At 38.7% G+C, this 17,931-nt stretch overlaps 1 protein-coding gene across 1 annotated transcript; it reads right to left on the bottom strand.

The window, feature by feature from the left end:
- Positions 1 to 3,064: 3,064 nt before the first annotated feature.
- Positions 3,065 to 13,597, bottom strand: LOC107555320 (rap1 GTPase-GDP dissociation stimulator 1-like). Its single transcript, XM_016238076.1, has 13 exons — positions 13,377 to 13,597; positions 11,102 to 11,224; positions 10,023 to 10,148; positions 8,635 to 8,763; positions 7,834 to 7,959; positions 7,501 to 7,644; positions 7,149 to 7,280; positions 6,895 to 7,029; positions 6,124 to 6,249; positions 5,251 to 5,390; positions 5,041 to 5,167; positions 4,553 to 4,681; positions 3,065 to 3,226 (listed from the first exon to the last, which is right to left on the bottom strand). The coding sequence occupies exons 2-13, from the start codon at positions 11,112 to 11,114 to the stop codon at positions 3,099 to 3,101; spliced, it is 1,455 nt and encodes a 484-aa protein (XP_016093562.1). The 5' UTR covers positions 11,115 to 11,224; positions 13,377 to 13,597; the 3' UTR covers positions 3,065 to 3,098.
- Positions 13,598 to 17,931: the final 4,334 nt, after the last annotated feature.

The following is a 17,931-nucleotide window of genomic DNA, read 5'->3' as shown; positions in this document are numbered from 1 at the left end:
TATATATATATATATATATACACACACACACACACAATATACACTACCAAAAATTTAGGATCATCTTTTTTTTTAAAGAAATTAATACTTTTATTCTGTGGGGATGTGTTAAATTGAGAAAAAGTGATAGCAAAGATTTATATTGTTAGAAATTATTTATATTTTGAATAAACGCTGTTCTTTTTAAAGGGGTCATTTGATGCGATTTCAATTTTTCCTTTCTCTTTGGAGTGTTACAAGCTCTTGGTGCATAAATAATGTTTTTCTTTAGTCTTTGCAGCTTTGTAAAGTCTCAAATCCAAAGAGATATTCTTTATAAAAGTTGAGTCAGCCACACCTACCTAAAATGGCTCGTTCTAACACGCCTCCACATATCTATGTCACTATGTGGGAAGATTTGCATAACGCCGCCCAAATGTTCACGCAAAGAAAGAAGGCGTAACTTTTATTCTCGCTGTGGTATTGTTGTTGCCGCTGCCATGTCGTGAAGACGCTGTGTGCTTCGTTGTGAAAGAGAAAGTACTTTGGCCTTCCAAAAATGGAAACGACTAGAAATCAGTGATTAAGTTGTATTTACAACACTGTTCCAGAACAGTTCAACCCAAATATTCAGATGTGTGCAGCACATTTTATGGAGGACTGTTTCCTGATCCTGGTAGAGTAGACTACAATGCCAGCTGTTCTGACTCAAAGACTGTAAGTACGATTTTTTATATTTAAAGAGTTTTTATATATTTAAAGCAAGTCTTTTGGGCTCTGTAGAGTAGGGCTTGTTGTTTGTCATTTCTCCGATCACAGGTGCAGACATGGTTTTATGTTTACGCGGCGCGATGCAGCGCAACGCGTAAAAAGACAGTATAAGTCATTATAATCCATAATTATGTCCCCACTGGATGCAACGAATGCCTCGTTTATAATGGGTTTTCATGTTTTTGAATCATCGCTCCGGCCTGACAGGGCATCATCACAATATGGTGAGGGGCGTAACATTTCCGTCTCACGCTTGAGGTATTCGGCCACTCACAACGCACTGGATACTGACCAATCACAGCACACCTCGCTTTTCAGACCAATGAGCTTTATAAAAATCTACGCGTTTCAGAAAGGTGGGGCATAGAGGAGAAACAATAATGTACAGTATGTGGAAAATAATGTGTTTTTTTAACCTTAAACCGCATAAACACATTTCATTACACCAAATAATGTTCTTTTTAGCAACATCATATGACCCCTTTAACTTTTTATTCAAAGAATCCATAGTATCACGTTCCAAAAAAAAATATTAAGCAGCACAACATTGATAATAAATCAGCAAATTAGAATGATTTCTGAATTATCACGTGACACTGGATTAATGACTGTTGAAAATTTATTTCACAATATAAAAAAAAAATTCTGTATTTTTGATCATGCCTTGATGAGCATAAGTGACTTCTTAAAAAAAAAAAAACACATCATATGACCCCTTTAACTTTTTATTCAAAGAATCCATAGTATCACGTTCCAAAAAAGAATATTAAGCAGCACAACATTGATAATAAATCAGCAAATTAGAATGATTTCTGAATTATCACGTGACACTGGATTAATGACTGTTGAAAATTTATTTCACAATATAAAAATTTTTTTCTGTATTTTTGATCATGCCTTGATGAGCATAAGTGACTTCTTAAAAAAAAAAAAACATTAAAAATCTTACTGATCCCAAATTTTTTATGGAAGTTGAGGGAAGTTTTCTGTCTGAATATCTCAGTATAAAAAACAGGCAATCTCTGTTTTAGTTTTTCTTTATTGCCAGAAACAAGCGGTTCTGGTAAACCATACACTTTACACACAAAAATAGTCTATTTATTTAAAAATGCAATCAACACCCATTAGTGCAGCTTTGAATTAAGCACAGAGATTGTGCTTTTTGTCAAGCTGTGAAGAGCCCAGTGATCTTCGGTGCTGCATGAAGCCTTCTAATTGGCCGCGGCTGAGCCACCTCACACATTCAGCTTGTTAAATCTGAAAAGTCTGTCGCTGCCCTCAGGCCATTTGTCTCTGGAAGTTTACAGGCCACAAACTCACAGACATGGTTCAAAACATTACTTCCGCTGACACATTAGTACTAAAATTGCTCTGTGTTCAGAAATTGAGCAAACTGATTTTAAGACATGGATACAAAGATGCAAACACAAACACAGCATCTACACAACACTGCTAGAGTTATCAATGAGGATTGCTTTTTTTATTTAAACTTAGGAAGCTCAAGAACTGTGCTTGATATGTTTCTGGCTATTGCTTTCATGATATGGAGATTCAGTTTTGTGCTCATGGCTAGCTAAATGATCAACATGATCAAAGGATCTGCATTTAAAAGCCCTACACCAGAAAACTAAAGTAGTAAGGCCAGCTATGATATGAAAATAGACGTTACAACCCAATACATACTCTTTACTAACAATATATATATATATACAGTATATACTGTATATATTTATAACATTCAACATTATAGAACTTTAAGATGAAATATCATTTCAGCAGTGTTAATGTACTCTGATAAAAAAAAACACAAAACAAATATGACACTACTCATATTAAGAGCAGTGCAATACATTGGTATGCAACATAAAAATTAAATGTTTGTTATTAATTCATTTCCATGGATAGACAGCAAGCTCATAGATAGATACAGCAGGTTTGCTAGTGCTCTTACAGTGGAGGTCCATGGAGAGTATAATTGCATGTTTGTATGCAGATATTTACTATAAGTTATTTTGCGCTGAACACACTGAATATTTGTCTCTTGTTTCGGAGGGCAGCATGTTTATTAATGATGCCTGATGGATAGTCTGTCTCCCAAATGTTCCTCTTCCTGGGACAGCTGACAAGAAATGACATCTATTATGGACAAATTGACTTCTTCCTACTTTGGATGATGAAATTGCACCACATGTCTCCGAAGTGAGTAGGGTAAATTTATATGGCTTTGGTACATGCCAAGCTAGATGGAGTAACTGTGTGTGTGTTTCACTATCCTTATGGGGACAAAATGTCAGAAAATATCCCCACAAGGATATCTGTAAGTGTGTCTGAAAGATGACTATGCAAGTCTAGGCAGTCTCAGAAAGAACAGCCATCACCGTGTCGGCCTGCTTAGCCAGCTTTGTGCTGGTGTGAGCGGACAGTTTGGACAGGGTGTCCCACAGGTTTAGAAACGTTATCTGCTCCCTTAACATGCCTGTAGAAGAAAAAGAAGAGGGTGAAGAGTAACACATAGTTTAGTTCAAAACCAGCGCTTGCTATTAGGGATGCATGATATTATCGGAACGATATCAGAATCGGCCGATAATGGCTTAAAATGTAAACATCGGCGTTGGCCCGATATGAACAATTATGCCGATATGCCTTGCCAATAAGAGGAATAACTCACATGTGCTCAGGGTGTGGTAGCAATAAGATTACATCAGCAGATATGGTCATTCTTGAAGCAAACTTTTGCCTGAATGGTGATTAGATTAGTTGTTTTGAATAATGCGTTATTTGTGCAAGAAAGTCAACAGTCACTGGCGTGATGTTTGTCTGCCATTCTCGCTCTGTCTGCACAGCGTGCGTGAACGCGCTGATGACGTATCCTGTCTGCGCGAACCTGGTGCGCAGAGGTATGCAAATACATATGCTGATAGGCAGGTAGGAAAGCCAACTAAAACGCTCGGACCGAGCGTTTTGATTGGACGAACATTTCTTGGTCCTACGCCTTCTACAGAATATATAAATACATTTAGACCACTTAACTTAATGATTGCTATCGGGATGTGAAGAGACTTTCAACCAGCATAACAAAAAAAATGTCTGAAGACAATCACCTATTGCACCTTTAAGCAGTAATCAATGTCACAAAATCACGAGAATGCTTTGATTTAAACGTCAGAAGCTATAGCTTACATGAATGAAAATCACAAAAATGACACTTGTAAATTTAATACTTTTATATATACAGATCTATTCATTAATGTGTAATATGTTTTTTTTTTCAAACGGATTATGAAACTTAAATATAAGGAACTCTATTGCTTTAGACCATCTACAAATGTTAAATCTTCAAATAAAATGTTAAGGTTACCATTACATTTGTCTGGAAAAAAATGAAAATAAAATAAAATGCAGTAATTGATTTATAGTTAATGTATATTTATTTTCAGCTTTCACTGTACTCTCATTATAAAATAAATTAATTAATTGTTTATTTAATTCTAACAAGTAAGTTTTTGTTAACTAACCAAAATTAAAAATAATTTGTTGATAATCTCTGCGCTGGAGAGACTTGGTGTTTTTATAACTGGTGTTTTTATAAAAGGAAATATATCAGCATCGGCTGTTGGCCAAAATTAATTGAAAAATCAAATATCGTGCATCCCTACTTGCTATATTCACAGAATCTTGTCATTTCAATCTTCACAAAGAGTTTGATTAGTTAATAATTAGTAGTAATCTAATACAGAACTCTCAGGAAACTGAGTTCAGTCTTTGGGTGTTCCACGGTGTGTTATTATTTTGCAGTACTGACTAGAGTTGGCAAGGCTGCAGATGAGGCCTAAAGCGCTGAATTTGACCTCCACGGCCACAAGAGGGTCATCTAGCATCTTCTGCAAGGTGGGAAGGAGATCTGAATCCCGAAATGGTTCTTGGACTGCCTCTGCATAGAAGAGAAAGTGGCACATGTTTACTGGAATGTCTATTTGCACTATGGCTATTTAAACTTACTAACTTTGCCCACTGTTGTCTGCTAGAGCCAAATAAAATTACATTAAGAAACACATCTGATATCAGGAGCAGGGGTGTTGAGAGTACAGAAGGTGGATTTAGCTTTTGACACAACCAACTTGAGTTCGAATCAGCCTTTTTCCAATGCCATTCTTCTCCCTTTTCCTATCACATATCAGCTTGTGATTTCAGGGTTTATCACAATTTATACATCTGTGTCTGCAGATTTACATAGAAATGCATATCTTTGAGGGTCGAAGATTGTTCTACATTCTGTTAATATAGTCTTACCAATGTCTATTGTAGAGGCGATGGCCAAAGCGACTAAAGCCTCATTCTGCATGATGACGTGCTCACTGGTTGCCATTGAGATGAGATGTTGGACTCCATCTGCTTTAATGACAGTGTGGATGACTTCCTTTAAAGACAACAGAGGGGGATATTTTATATAAACAGGAGCAATGACTATAGTTACACATACTCTGTGTGTCTAAAACTCACAGGGTTTCCGCTGTGTCTTATAAGAGCTGCTAATAGACGGTTGGCCTCGCCTCTGACACCGGCATGATCTTTAGCCTCGCACCACTCCATGACCCGTGCTAACAGAACCTCATCCTTCCCTAAAACTGAAGCCGCTTCCTCTATGTGGGGGGGGGGGGGGGGGGGGGGGGGGGGGGATCACTGGCTGTCAAGGTCTTTAGCAATTTTGTTTTTTTTATATTAAAAACGACTATACTATAGACCAGATTTACTAACAGCCAGCACAAACCCTCTTTTGACATAAGGGAGGGTGGGGGGGGGGGTGTACAATAGAAATGAAGAGAGAAAATATGCTAAAAAAAATAAGTGTTGATACTTTAATATACAAATAAAAAAAGAGATACTGTTGCAGGTTTGTTTACCTCTTTAATTAGTTACTCAGTATACAATAGAAATGAAGAGAGAAAATATGCTAAAAAAAATAAGTGTTGATACATTAATATACAAATAAAAAAAGAGATACTGTTGCAGGTTTGTTTACCTCTTTAATTAGTTACTCAGATCACCTTTGGTAAGGGAAATAATAACTGGAGTGCAGACAGTAATTTACTGTGTCAAAGCCATTGCAGGCCTTTTGTCTGAATGCAAGGTTATCTAAAATAACATTTCACTGATGGGCTGGAAATTACAGCCTCTACGTACCCTTTGAAAGGAGAAATGTTAATTCATCAGCCATCATAGTCATTTGGCAGATAATTGTATAGTTTACCAAAGCTTTGTCTAAAAATTACAACATGTTGTTTGTCATGCAAACAAACAACATGTTTATGCAAACTAGTTTCTTTAATCTGTGACCCAACAATTCACATAAATGCCGTTTTCTTGCATCATTACCTTGGCCGTCCACCATCATGCGCAAAGTGCCCAGCAGTTTGAACTGGACGGGGGGCATGTCAGAGCGCAGAAGGGTCCTGATCCTCTCTGTGACTCCATCCTCCAACATACGCACCTTATTGGAAGCTACATCAGGAAAACAGAGAGAGCAAGATGACAGATCTAACCACAGACAAGCATAACAGAAAATATAAACCTGCTAAAAAGTCCAATCTGTACTGGCTCCTGCTGGTTTAATGCCACTCTAACTGGTGAACCAGCATAGCCAGTATGTTCTTTCTAGTGAAGTTGGCTGACCGAAGAAGTCTTGCTGGTTAAGTTGGTTAAGAAGCCTGCTGGAAACACCTACACACTTGTATCTGTCCCTGCACTAAACTACACTATATGCAGGTGATAACCCATGTTGTTCTTTACAAACTCAAAAAATGTTTTTCAAATACTACTGAATCTTTATAATAAAATGTATCACAGTTTTCACCAAAAATATTAAGCAGAAAAGCAGATTAAGCAGTTTTCAACAATAAGAAATGTTTCTTGAGCACCAAAGCGGCATATTAGAATGATTTCTGAAAGATTGTGTGGCACTAGACTTTCAGACTAGAGTAATTAATGTCTGCTGTAAATTCATTACATTTATAATATTTCACAATGTTACTGTTTTTACTGTATTCCTGGTCAAATAAACACAGCCTTGGTGAGCATAAGACACTCACACATTAAAAAAAATCTTACTGACTTTTATACAGCATATACTGAAAAGGAAAGCAGAACCTGGGATGGCAAGATTTCTAAGTGCACTGAGGCCAGCATGCTGCACAGATACATCTCCCTCTGCTACATGCTGCTCCAACAGGTCCAGAATATGAGGAACAACTCCTAATTCCAACATCTTTACACAGTTGCTGTCTAAGAACAACAGAGAGAGAAAAATATGCTCAGTAATTTTAACTGCAATAACGTTTGAGTGATAATTTCAGACAAAAACTTCATCATACTCCACAACAACTCCATATTTATCTCCTCACCATTTCTGGCAAAGTTAGCAATGGCCAGGGCTCCTGACAACTGCAGCTCATTATTTGATGACTGCAGCCAGGAGAGTACATCCTGATACACCATCCCCGTCCCTTCCCCAAAACACTTCTGCATTGATTCATCTGTAACAAAAGGCAGATGATGCTATAAAAGGACTAAATTCTTAAAATAAAATGAAACAGAATTGCACTACTCTTGCACTGCATTGTTGACATTTTCATTTGACTCCCTTATTGTCTATGGTTGATAATCTAATGGATTCATAATAAAATAGTCTAAATAGATAAAAAACAATTCCATTGTAATATGATTTTATTGGTGAAGTAATGGAGAGAGACCTACCTCCCAGTAGGAGGGTCACTATGAGGTTTGAGCCCACTTTTATGCTGCAGAGGTCATGTGTGTCAGAGCCACCCTGAAGAGTTCGAATCATTTCAGAGAGAGCCTCAGGCACACCTGCTTCCACAAACTGCAGTTTCAGAGCATCTAGAAGACATGAACATGCTGTCACACAGGGATTTGCAAGGGCACACACAAGTACATTTTTAGTTCTCTTCTAGACAACATCACATAGAATAGTGACTGAGGCAAAATTTCAACCAAAGTGCGCTATACGAATAATGTTATATGATGCAGGCTCACATATAGATCTGGTTTGAATATTATGCTGCTCACCACTCTCTCCCAGTGACCCAAGAACCTCTAGTATGAGATGCCGGCGTTCTGCATCTGGTGCCCGCTTCAGCTGATAGGTCAAGACCTCCGCCACACCCACTTCCACCAGAGCCTCTCGTGCAGCATCTAGTAAATCGCAATCAGTCACTAGATATTAGAGATATTATGAGAAAAAATACCAGAGTATTTCTGTAAATAAGAATAATTGAGAATGGGGTGGTTATGAAAACAAGACTGCCTCAGTTTTGCAGATGCACAATATAGTGGTAGCATATTGGTTATTGTATGTCGGTTTAGACAAATTGGCCAGTTTTGTGTATTATGTAATTGTGCATGTTCTTTCCCCCTATTTTTACATTTAAATTACATTTGTCATCATCTAAAGATCACTTAATGGTAATCTTAAATTTAAAACAATTTAAAAAATGTAATAAAACTGTTAAATGTAATTAGAAAATCTTAAAATGAATATCCATTTTTCATATAGTACATTATTATGTTGTTGTGATGCCTAAATACACTATATACTATTTAAAATTATTCATTTTAGATTAATAGATTAATTTCTTGATTCTTTTTTTTAATACCAGCCATTTATCATTATGTAAATTTAAAAAAATGAATTAATAGTCATGTATTGTTATGAAAATCAATCAATCAATAAATGCATACATACGTAGGTATCCACCAGAATTTTAAAACTGGTATATTGCTACTCAGTGTGACAATGTCCAGTCTGTTAGTGTTTTTATTATATACTGTATGATTTTAAAGCTTCCCTGCTCTCTATTTTTATCTTACCCACATCAGCAAGGTTGCAAAGTGCCAGCAGGCAGACGTTTACCAGGGGGTCATTCTCAGGATACTGCTGCATTATGGCCACCAGCCTGGGGATTACACCGTTCTCCACCAGCTGCGTCTGCTGAACAGCTGAGAGAGAGAGAGAGAGAGAGAGAGAGAGAGAGAGAGAGAGACACAGGGAGGACGGGTGAGTGGGCAAGCACAGACAGCCAAGAGAGGAATGGGCATTGCAGCTATAGAAGAGCATAATGGAGAAAAGAGCAGCCGTGTCTGGCGGAAAGAGGAGAGAGAGAGAGAGAGAGAGAGAGAGAGAGAGAGAGAGAGAGAGAGAGAGAGACACAGGGAGGACGGGTGAGTGGGCAAGCACAGACAGCCAAGAGAGGAATGGGCATTGCAGCTATAGAAGAGCATAATGGAGAAAAGAGCACAGGGAATGAGTGGTGATTTATTTTATTCTGAATGTCTGTAATAAATACTCAATATGAACAGGATGTCGTAAGCCAAGCCTCAAAGGGAAGTCGTGGCCTAATGGTTAGAGAGACAGACACGTAACCCAAATGTTGTGAGTTCGAGTCTCAAGTCCAGCAGGGATTATAAGTGGGGGGAGTGAATGTACAGCGCTCTCTCCCACCTTCAATACCACGACTGAGGTGCCCTTGAGCAAGGCACCGAACCCCCAACTGCTCCCCGGGCGCCGCAGCATAATTGGCTGCCCACTGCTCCGGGTGTGTGTTCATGGTGTGTGTGTGTGTGTGTGTGTTCACTGCTGTGTGTGTGCACTTAGGATGGGATAAATGCAGAGCACTAATTCCTAGTATGGGTTACCATACTTGGCCACATGTCACGTCACTTTTTTTTTCACTTTTTAACAAAACAAGAGCAGAATATTTGTATTATAACTTCATATTTACAGCATCTTGTTAGATATAGGACATTTTACTTATAGGACTGATCATAGACAGCATAAACAACCTGAGGAACAGCTACCAAGCTGTCATTGGAATATGAAATTCAACATAGACCTGGACAGAAGTGCTGGTGCTTTCTAGAAGAACTGAGAAAACTAGGCCAGGAGATGGCAATAGAAGAGAAAGACAATCCAAGGACTTATAAAGACAAGCATCCCTCCAAACAAGATGTCTTTATACCAGATGCAGACCAACAAACCATAATACCAGGAGAACTGCAGGTTCAAGAAGTTGAAGGATGAACAGAATCAAGATTCTGACATTTACTATTCATATTAACTCTGTGGTAAGAAAGAAAATGGTGTTAGAACAGAAGCAACAAGGCTAAGTGGAATTGTGCGACCAACTGGAGACACATCAAGACTGTTGGTGAGAAACACGATCAGCTTGACTGCCACTATCCTGCTCCAATGCACTCACCATTTTCAAAGCAGATACGTCCAATTGCTCGGCCCGTGTGCAGGAGCTGGTCCTGGTCTGGGCTGTTCAGTAAAGGCACTAATGCGGTCACCAGACCTGCTTCAATACAGCGCTCCCTCACAGCAGCTAACACACAAACAAAAATAATGTTTTTTTTTTTGCAGATGCCACAGAAGAACCATTTTGGGTTCCCCAAAGAACCTTTCAGGGAACAGTTCTTAAAATAACCGTTTAGACATTATTTAGTCCCTCTATCAAGCTATTTATAATATAGGGTTTTGCTGAAAGTTTTATCATCATTGTGGGGATGTTTGGTTCATACACGGATACAAACATGAACATTTGTAAACATTTTTAGTGAAAGTCATGAAATTTTCCACCACAGTATAATTTCCAGCACATCTCAATACGTTGTCTGAAATGTAAATTGCACTTTGTGTTAGAAATGACACTAAGGGAAATTATATTATATATAACTTTTTTCTGTAATAAAATTACAGCTTCTTTGGTCTTGCTAAGGTTAATTTCATAGCTAGCATGTATCCTAAATACAATTAAATAATATTTTCACACTTACAGTAACATAATTTGACAAAATTATGGCTTGATTGGAAATGACACATAATGAAAATTATTCTGTTCAAAAGTAAAATTTACCTTGATTTCTCTGTTTCCTTCACATATACATGTCTCATATTTACATTTACAATTTTATCCAAGTGACTTACAAATGAGGAACATAAGCAAGTCACTACAGAGCCATTAATATTCATAGTACATTTAATTTCCAAAAAAAACAAAAACTACTATGGTCAAATTGGTGGTGGTGTAAATGGCAAAATTCTGTCCCTCGTTGATATAAATCATTTCTCACAATACATTTTGAAATGGTTCATGTTTATTTCACACTTTGTGTAGATCATCACACTTTTAATCTATAAATAAAAGGCATTTGAAAATAATTTCTAAGCATAAGATTTTCATAAAACAAAAACAACAACAACCCATGAGACATAAAAGTGTCCAAAGCTGAAGAAATACCCATATAAGCAACAAACTGTATTATAAATCTCATTTACCTTCTCTGGCCATCTCTGCCACCAGTAAGGTGACCTGAGAGGTGAGGGGACTCTTCTTCCTCAGGACTTGAGCAAGTTTGAGCAAAACATCACTGGACACTATTTTCTCTGCTGTTCCTTTCTCTGGGGATAGAAATAAATGTGATTGTTTTCTTCGCATGTTGGTAATTTCATATACTTATATAATATAAATAAATGTATGTGTTTATTTGGCTAAAATACTTTATAGGTATGTGTGCTCTGTTTTTGTATACTGGATATCATCACTGGATAAAAACAAACTGAACGCTTTAACAAAGCTTCCCTATTTTTCAAATCAGTGTCAAAACAAGTTCTGACTGCACTTTCTTCCTGATAGCTCATCCTGTTACTTGACATTTTATTTTATCTCCTCCCTCAGGTTTTGTTTCGTGCACTTCAGGGATGCTTTGACACCGAGGCCTCAGAGCAATCCATTCAAATTCAAAGTGGTATATGAGGATCTGCTTCGGAGTCAGAGATACTAGCAGGAGGAAATCTGTCATTAAAGCATGTTTTCCTCATGAAAAATTTCCACAAGGGCCACAAGGGCCACAGTGGCAGGTCAAGCTGTCAGAGGAAGCCTAGCTGCCATGGTGACATCTACTTTGTGTTCTTTTGTGGGGGCTGCTTTTCCATTTTTAGATGCATCTGTGATCCGAAAACACAGACACAAAGTGTGCCAAGAAGGACAGCTGGTGCAAACTAATTTGCGAGAATGAGCAGAAGATGGGGAGTGAAATGGAGAAAAGAAGAGAAAGATTAATGAGATTAACTCGTTCTCTCCTTTGCCTTCCCTCTCTCAAATGTAAATGCGGATTACTTGTCTCCTATATTGAGCCCCAAATCTGCTAGCAGGAAGATAAACTGACCCTCTGCTGCCCCCTACATTGGATTGTCTTCCTACACACACACACACATGTATCAGTCACGCAAGCGAGGGTCAAGGAGGAGGGCAGCAAGCTCCACTCCAGTTCTCCCGGAACCCGCTCCAGTCCAGGAGGTGGGTGCTGCGGTAGAGCCCCTCGAGGTGGCGGCATCTGCTTCAGCTCCCCTCTGGGTGGTGCTGTCCATTCCGGAACTCACATTCTGCCTTGTCATGGCCAAGGAGACTGTGGTGGAATTGTCTGCCTGTCCCATTACAGCTCCGCCTTTGCGGTCTGCCAAGCTCCTGGTTCTGCCCTGGTCACCCGCTGGGGTTGTTGTTTGGCCAGAGCCTCGATGGTCTGTCCCTCTGGCCCCGCCCTGGCTTCCTGCTCTGCTCTATAAAGGTGGCCCTTTATAGCCACCAGAGGGCACACTTTGTAGTTGTTTTGTTTCTCGTCCCCTTTAAATAACATGACACACTGCCCTCTATGCTCCCATTAGGCGCTGTTGGATGCATATTAATTGATTCAGCATTTAGACACTTCCGTAAGGATGCGGTAAATTCGACAAAGCGGTTTAATAAAGGATGTATTTATCTTGTGACTTTTACTACACCAACATTTTTTTAATTGGCTGTTAAAGTTTTATATGGGAATATTGAAGGACATACTGAACCTTTAACAACGCACCTTTCGGACAATTTAACAACATGATTTCTCGACTGCCACAAATACTGCCTAAAAAATACTGATTTTGTGCACTTTTTACTGTACCAATATTTTTAATTGGCCATTGAATTTAGCTTTATTGCATAGAAAAAAAGGGGAAAAAAGCCTTACCTTGACAAAGCACTGACACATAGGCGGAGCGTGTGTTAGGCTTAGGGGGACTTGGGGTAAAAATGCCACTAAATTGGACAAAAATGCCCCTGCACAAACAAATTTATTAGTGGCAGGTCAAGCTGTCAGAGGAAGCCTAGCTGCCATGGTGACATCTACTTTGTGTTCTTTTGTGGGGGCTGCTTTTCCATTTTTAGATGCATCTGTGATCCGAAAACACAAGGAGTGTGCCAAGAAGGACAGCTGGTGCAAACTAATTTGCGAGAATGAGCAGAAGATGGGGAGTGAAATGGAGAAAAGAAGAGAAAGATTAATGAGATTAACTCGTTCTCTCCTTTGCCTTCCCTCTCTCAAATGTAAATGCGGATTACTTGTCTCCTATATTGAGCCCCAAATCTGCTAGCAGGAAGATAAACTGACCCTCTGCTGCCCCCTACATTGGATTGTCTTCCTACGCACACACACGTATAGTACTTCAAGGAGCCAGAGGCAAATAGCAGCTCACAGCAGGATGAGTGTGTAATGAGTGCGATGCTAAATGGTGCACTCACTCAGTAAGGCTTCTAGCAACAACAGACGTCACTTTCACATGTGATCACGCTTTTTACAGGCTCTCATAAGGGTCATGGCACCAGGATTGGATGTTGCAATAGACAAACGTATAGATATGAATGAAAAAACAGGTTTATGGAATGATGGGTTGACAGATATATAATTAGATCGAAGGGTAGTTAATTGGTACATTGGCATAAACTCACTCTAGTCCAGGAGGTGGGTGCTGCGGTAGAGCCCCTCGAGGTGGCGGCATCTGCTTCAGCTCCCCTCTGGGTGGTGCTGTCCATTCCGGAACTCACATTCTGCCTTGTCATGGCCAAGGAGACTGTGGTGGAATTGTCTGCCTGTCCCATTACAGCTCCGCCTTTGCGGTCTGCCAAGCTCCTGGTTCTGCCCTGGTCACCCGCTGGGGTTGTTGTTTGGCCAGAGCCTCGATGGTCTGTCCCTCTGGCCCCGCCCTGGCTTCCTGCTCTGCTCTATAAAGGTGGCCCTTTATAGCCACCAGAGGGCACACTTTGTAGTTGTTTTGTTTCTCGTCCCCTTTAAATAACATGACACACTGCCCTCTATGCTCCCATTAGGCGCTGTTGGATGCGTATTAATTGATTCAGCATTTCGACACTTCCGTATGGATGCGGTAAATTCGACAAAGCGGTTTAATAAAGGATGTATTTATCTTGTGACTTTATATAGGCCGTAAATTGTCTGTGAGCTGATTTCCAGCTACAAGGAGAAAAAGAAAAACAGATTATGCAGGAGGGAGATGCAGGGAACAGAGACTGGATGTTCTGCAAAGAAAGTTGGAGGTAAATAATTTTGCAGTAACTGTTATGCTGATGTTGTGGCTGGTCAAGCAAATGTTTGTGCTTGTTTCTGTATGATATCATTGTTCATATATCTATTTATTAAAATACTGATATTCTGGTCTATAACTCCTCCCCGAACTCCCTCTGCCCTGTATCTTGGTCTCTCATTGGCTGTAGGTCATCGCCGATTAAGTTTTCAGTCAGAAATCATTGCACACAGCGTGATTGTGAATCGCCACAAATTTTTCACGGACGTCGGCGACGTGTTGGCGATTCCCTCAGATCGCGTCTTTGATAATTCACACTGCGTGATTGTCACTCACGTGAACGAGCACCGATTTACCTCCGATTTCGGGCATTTGTTGGCGATTTCGCAAAACCTGTCGGCGAGTGAAAAATCGTGCAGTGTGAATTCGGCATAAGAGATTCATTTCACAGTGTATACAGCTTCAGTGATTATAACAATATTTTTGTTTTTTTGAGAGTGCTTAAACTCGCGATAGATCAATGTTAGTGATAATGTTACTTTCTATATAACGTTATAATTTATTCGCTGTTTGAATAACCGTGGAAAGGAAATGTTATATAATTATCAATTTCTAACATTTTTATTAAATTGTAATCACGTTAAATACAAATTCAGTCCCATTAAATATTTTTTTGTTTAGCCTACATGACACCCATGTCTTGTCCTTGCCTAAAAAGACGGGTTTATGATGTTTAATACATTTGGCTGCTTTTAGCCTTACCCCGGAGTTGGTTTACCCTCTGCCTATGCACTGACAGAACCCATTGATCTAATGGCATTGTTGAGCGCTCCAAATGCAAACTTTGCATGCAACAATCAGAGGCAGCAATTGACAGCGCTCTGATGCAATGGCGTACAGGCATCGTCAGATTGACAGTACTGTAGCCTGATAATGTTGGGGGATCCAGTGGATGCGGCAATCATATTTCAGGTTGGCCGTGCCACTCTCTATCACAACCCTGCTAAAATGTAGTGCCAGTACATGCGCTCATTGGCGCCCCCTCTAGGTGATGGTGCCCTAGGCGACTGCCTAGCTTGACTATGCCTAGAAATGGTACTGGTTGTGCAGCCTGGACATTCTGCCTGGTAACTGCTTTTGTGTTCCACGTAAAAAAGAAAGTCATTAGGGTTTGGAACAACATAAAAGTAAAGAGCCATTCACACCAAGAGCATTATTGATAAATATATTTGTGTCCACACTAACAGACATTAGTGCATTACAATTTATTACAAGTGCACTAGAGTTCTGCCATCTGTCACTTTAAATGCTTTAGTGCTTTAAAGTCTTGGATTCTGATTGGCTGTCAATGTTTTTAGATGGCTTATCTGTAGTGCACACTTATAATAAACAGAACATTATCGTGCACTTGTGTGGACGCTAATACATTTATCGTTATAGTTGTCTTTCTTGTTGTAAACAGGCCTAAATGATTCCTGATTACAACAATATTGCTCCTCTTTGTTGTTATCATTATAGTTGTGGTGTAGACTTATGTAAAAGATGACAGGATTTTCATTTTCGGTTGAACTGTCCCTTTAAATCTTGTCATGGTCCTCTGAAATGTGTCTGTAAGTGTTTAGTGACAGTAATAAAATATTACTGCAAAGAGAAGACACATCTGCATCAAATTAAAACAGATGACCTTTAGGGCAAATGACGCAAATGTTGTTACGACTACAAGGAGTGTTTACATTTTAATTATGAAGCTTCAGCCAAGCAGAATTAAAACAGATGTTAAATATTATCAAAGCATCATCAAAAATAGCAATTTAGCAGTCATTGAAAAGACACAAATTAAAAAATCAAAATAAAATCTCCCAAAAATAACACATCCAAGTCTAACAGACTGCATCGCTGGTATGTTTACTTAGATGGCATAGTAGTTTGATTTACAGCATACCATGATACTGAACAATTACCATATCCATTGTGTATACAAAGAATATCATGGTACTAGCATCGTACATGACCAAAAGAGCCTATGTTTATCTTTTATTCAGAATTGTGTGGCTGCGCTGCAGTCTGTGCTTCAATTTGGACCAACAAAAGAGCTCCCAGAGTCATTTGTTCATCATTTCCATATAATGGTTTGCAGCAGTAGGTGGCAGTATGAGGCTGTCAATTTAGTCAAACCAGTTGAGAAGAAAATGTAGCTTTGTGTTTGATGGCTCTAAAAAGAATTGTTGACATATTTTATAGAGTAATAAAACTAAATTGCAGATTGTCATGAAGGTGATGTAAATAGTTGCATGACAAGAGCCATTTAATTCCAGTATATTTGCTTATATTAGGCTTGTATTACAGTAAAATGTCAATGATCACAGTCAGTTATTCAGACTCACTGTGAATATATAACCAGATATACTGTATTTGAATATGCTTTAGTTTAAATGATAAAAAAATTATTTTTCACATTATAAATAGCATATTTTAAACATTATTTGTCACCAAAATAATTTGTCACTAAAGCATGCACAGAAGAGACACCATTTATTGCACTCGGATATCATTAGTGTCAAAGGCCTCTACAGGCACATGTGAGTGATTTGAAATTGCTCTTATAACAGCTTCTAAGCCGAATCCAAACAGACAAAACACGACAGCAGTAACAATCAGGGAGCTCACATCTGCTTAAACAATGGGTCTACTGACACATGAGGCCTTTCCTGCTAATAAATCTGAGTCAGGAGATCAAGGGGTAGGGCAAAAAGTCAAATGTCACACTAAAAACGAGTAGAGGAATTCAGTTCTTGTGTTGTCCAACTACAATTGACCAGTTCAAGAAGAACATCTCCATGAGACAGTATTGTCAATATATATACTACCATTCAAAGTTTGGGGTCATTAGAATTTTAAAGAAATTAATACTTTTATTCAGCAAGGATGCATGAAATTGATTAAAAGTGACAGTGAAGACATTTATAATTTTACCAAATAAATAAAAAATTCAAATAAATGCTGTTCTTCCTATCAAATAATGTAACCAAAAATGTATCACCATTTCCACAAAAATATTTAGCAACACAACTGTTTTCAACATTGATAATAATAATAATAATAATAATAATACATGTTTTTTGAGAACCAAATGAGCATATTAGAATGATTTCGGTAGGATCATGTGACTCTGAAGACTGGAGTAATGGATTTCATCCGATAACAACATTTACACAAACTGATTCATTACGACAACATTTACCCACCAGACTATCATCATGGTGTATCATCAATATCATGTGAGGAGCACAATTAAAGCCACCATGGAACAACTGCAAGCCCAATCACAAAGGTTTGCTATTTCTATGATATTTGATGGCAATATTAGTCACATTTATGGGCACTTTTGCTTTAAAGGGGTCATATGATGCGATTTCAATTTTTCCTTTCTCTTTGGAGTGTTACAAGCTCTTGGTGCATAAAGAAGATCTGTAAAGTTGCAAAGACTAAAGTCTCAAATCCAAAGAGATATTCTTTATCAAAATTAAGAGTCAGCCACACCCTCCTAAAACGGCTCGTTCTAACACGCCCCCACATGTCTACATCACTATGTGGAAATGTTAGCATAATGCCGCCCAAATGTGCACGCAAAGAAAGAAGGCGTGGTTTCAGGAACAGCAGTAGTGTTGAGGTAGCCATGTCAGGGAGACGCTGTGCGTTTCAGTGCGAAAGCAAAAGCACTTTATTTGGCCTTCCGGAAGTAGATGCATTTAGGAATC

The sequence above is a fragment of the Sinocyclocheilus grahami genome, unplaced genomic scaffold, assembly GCF_001515645.1.
Source record: "Sinocyclocheilus grahami isolate Dianchi unplaced genomic scaffold, SAMN03320097.WGS_v1.1 scaffold531.1, whole genome shotgun sequence".
Taxonomy (NCBI): domain Eukaryota; kingdom Metazoa; phylum Chordata; class Actinopteri; order Cypriniformes; family Cyprinidae; genus Sinocyclocheilus; species Sinocyclocheilus grahami.
The sequence above is the reverse complement of the archived record's forward strand: the minus strand, read 5'-3'. Positions and strand labels throughout refer to the sequence as shown.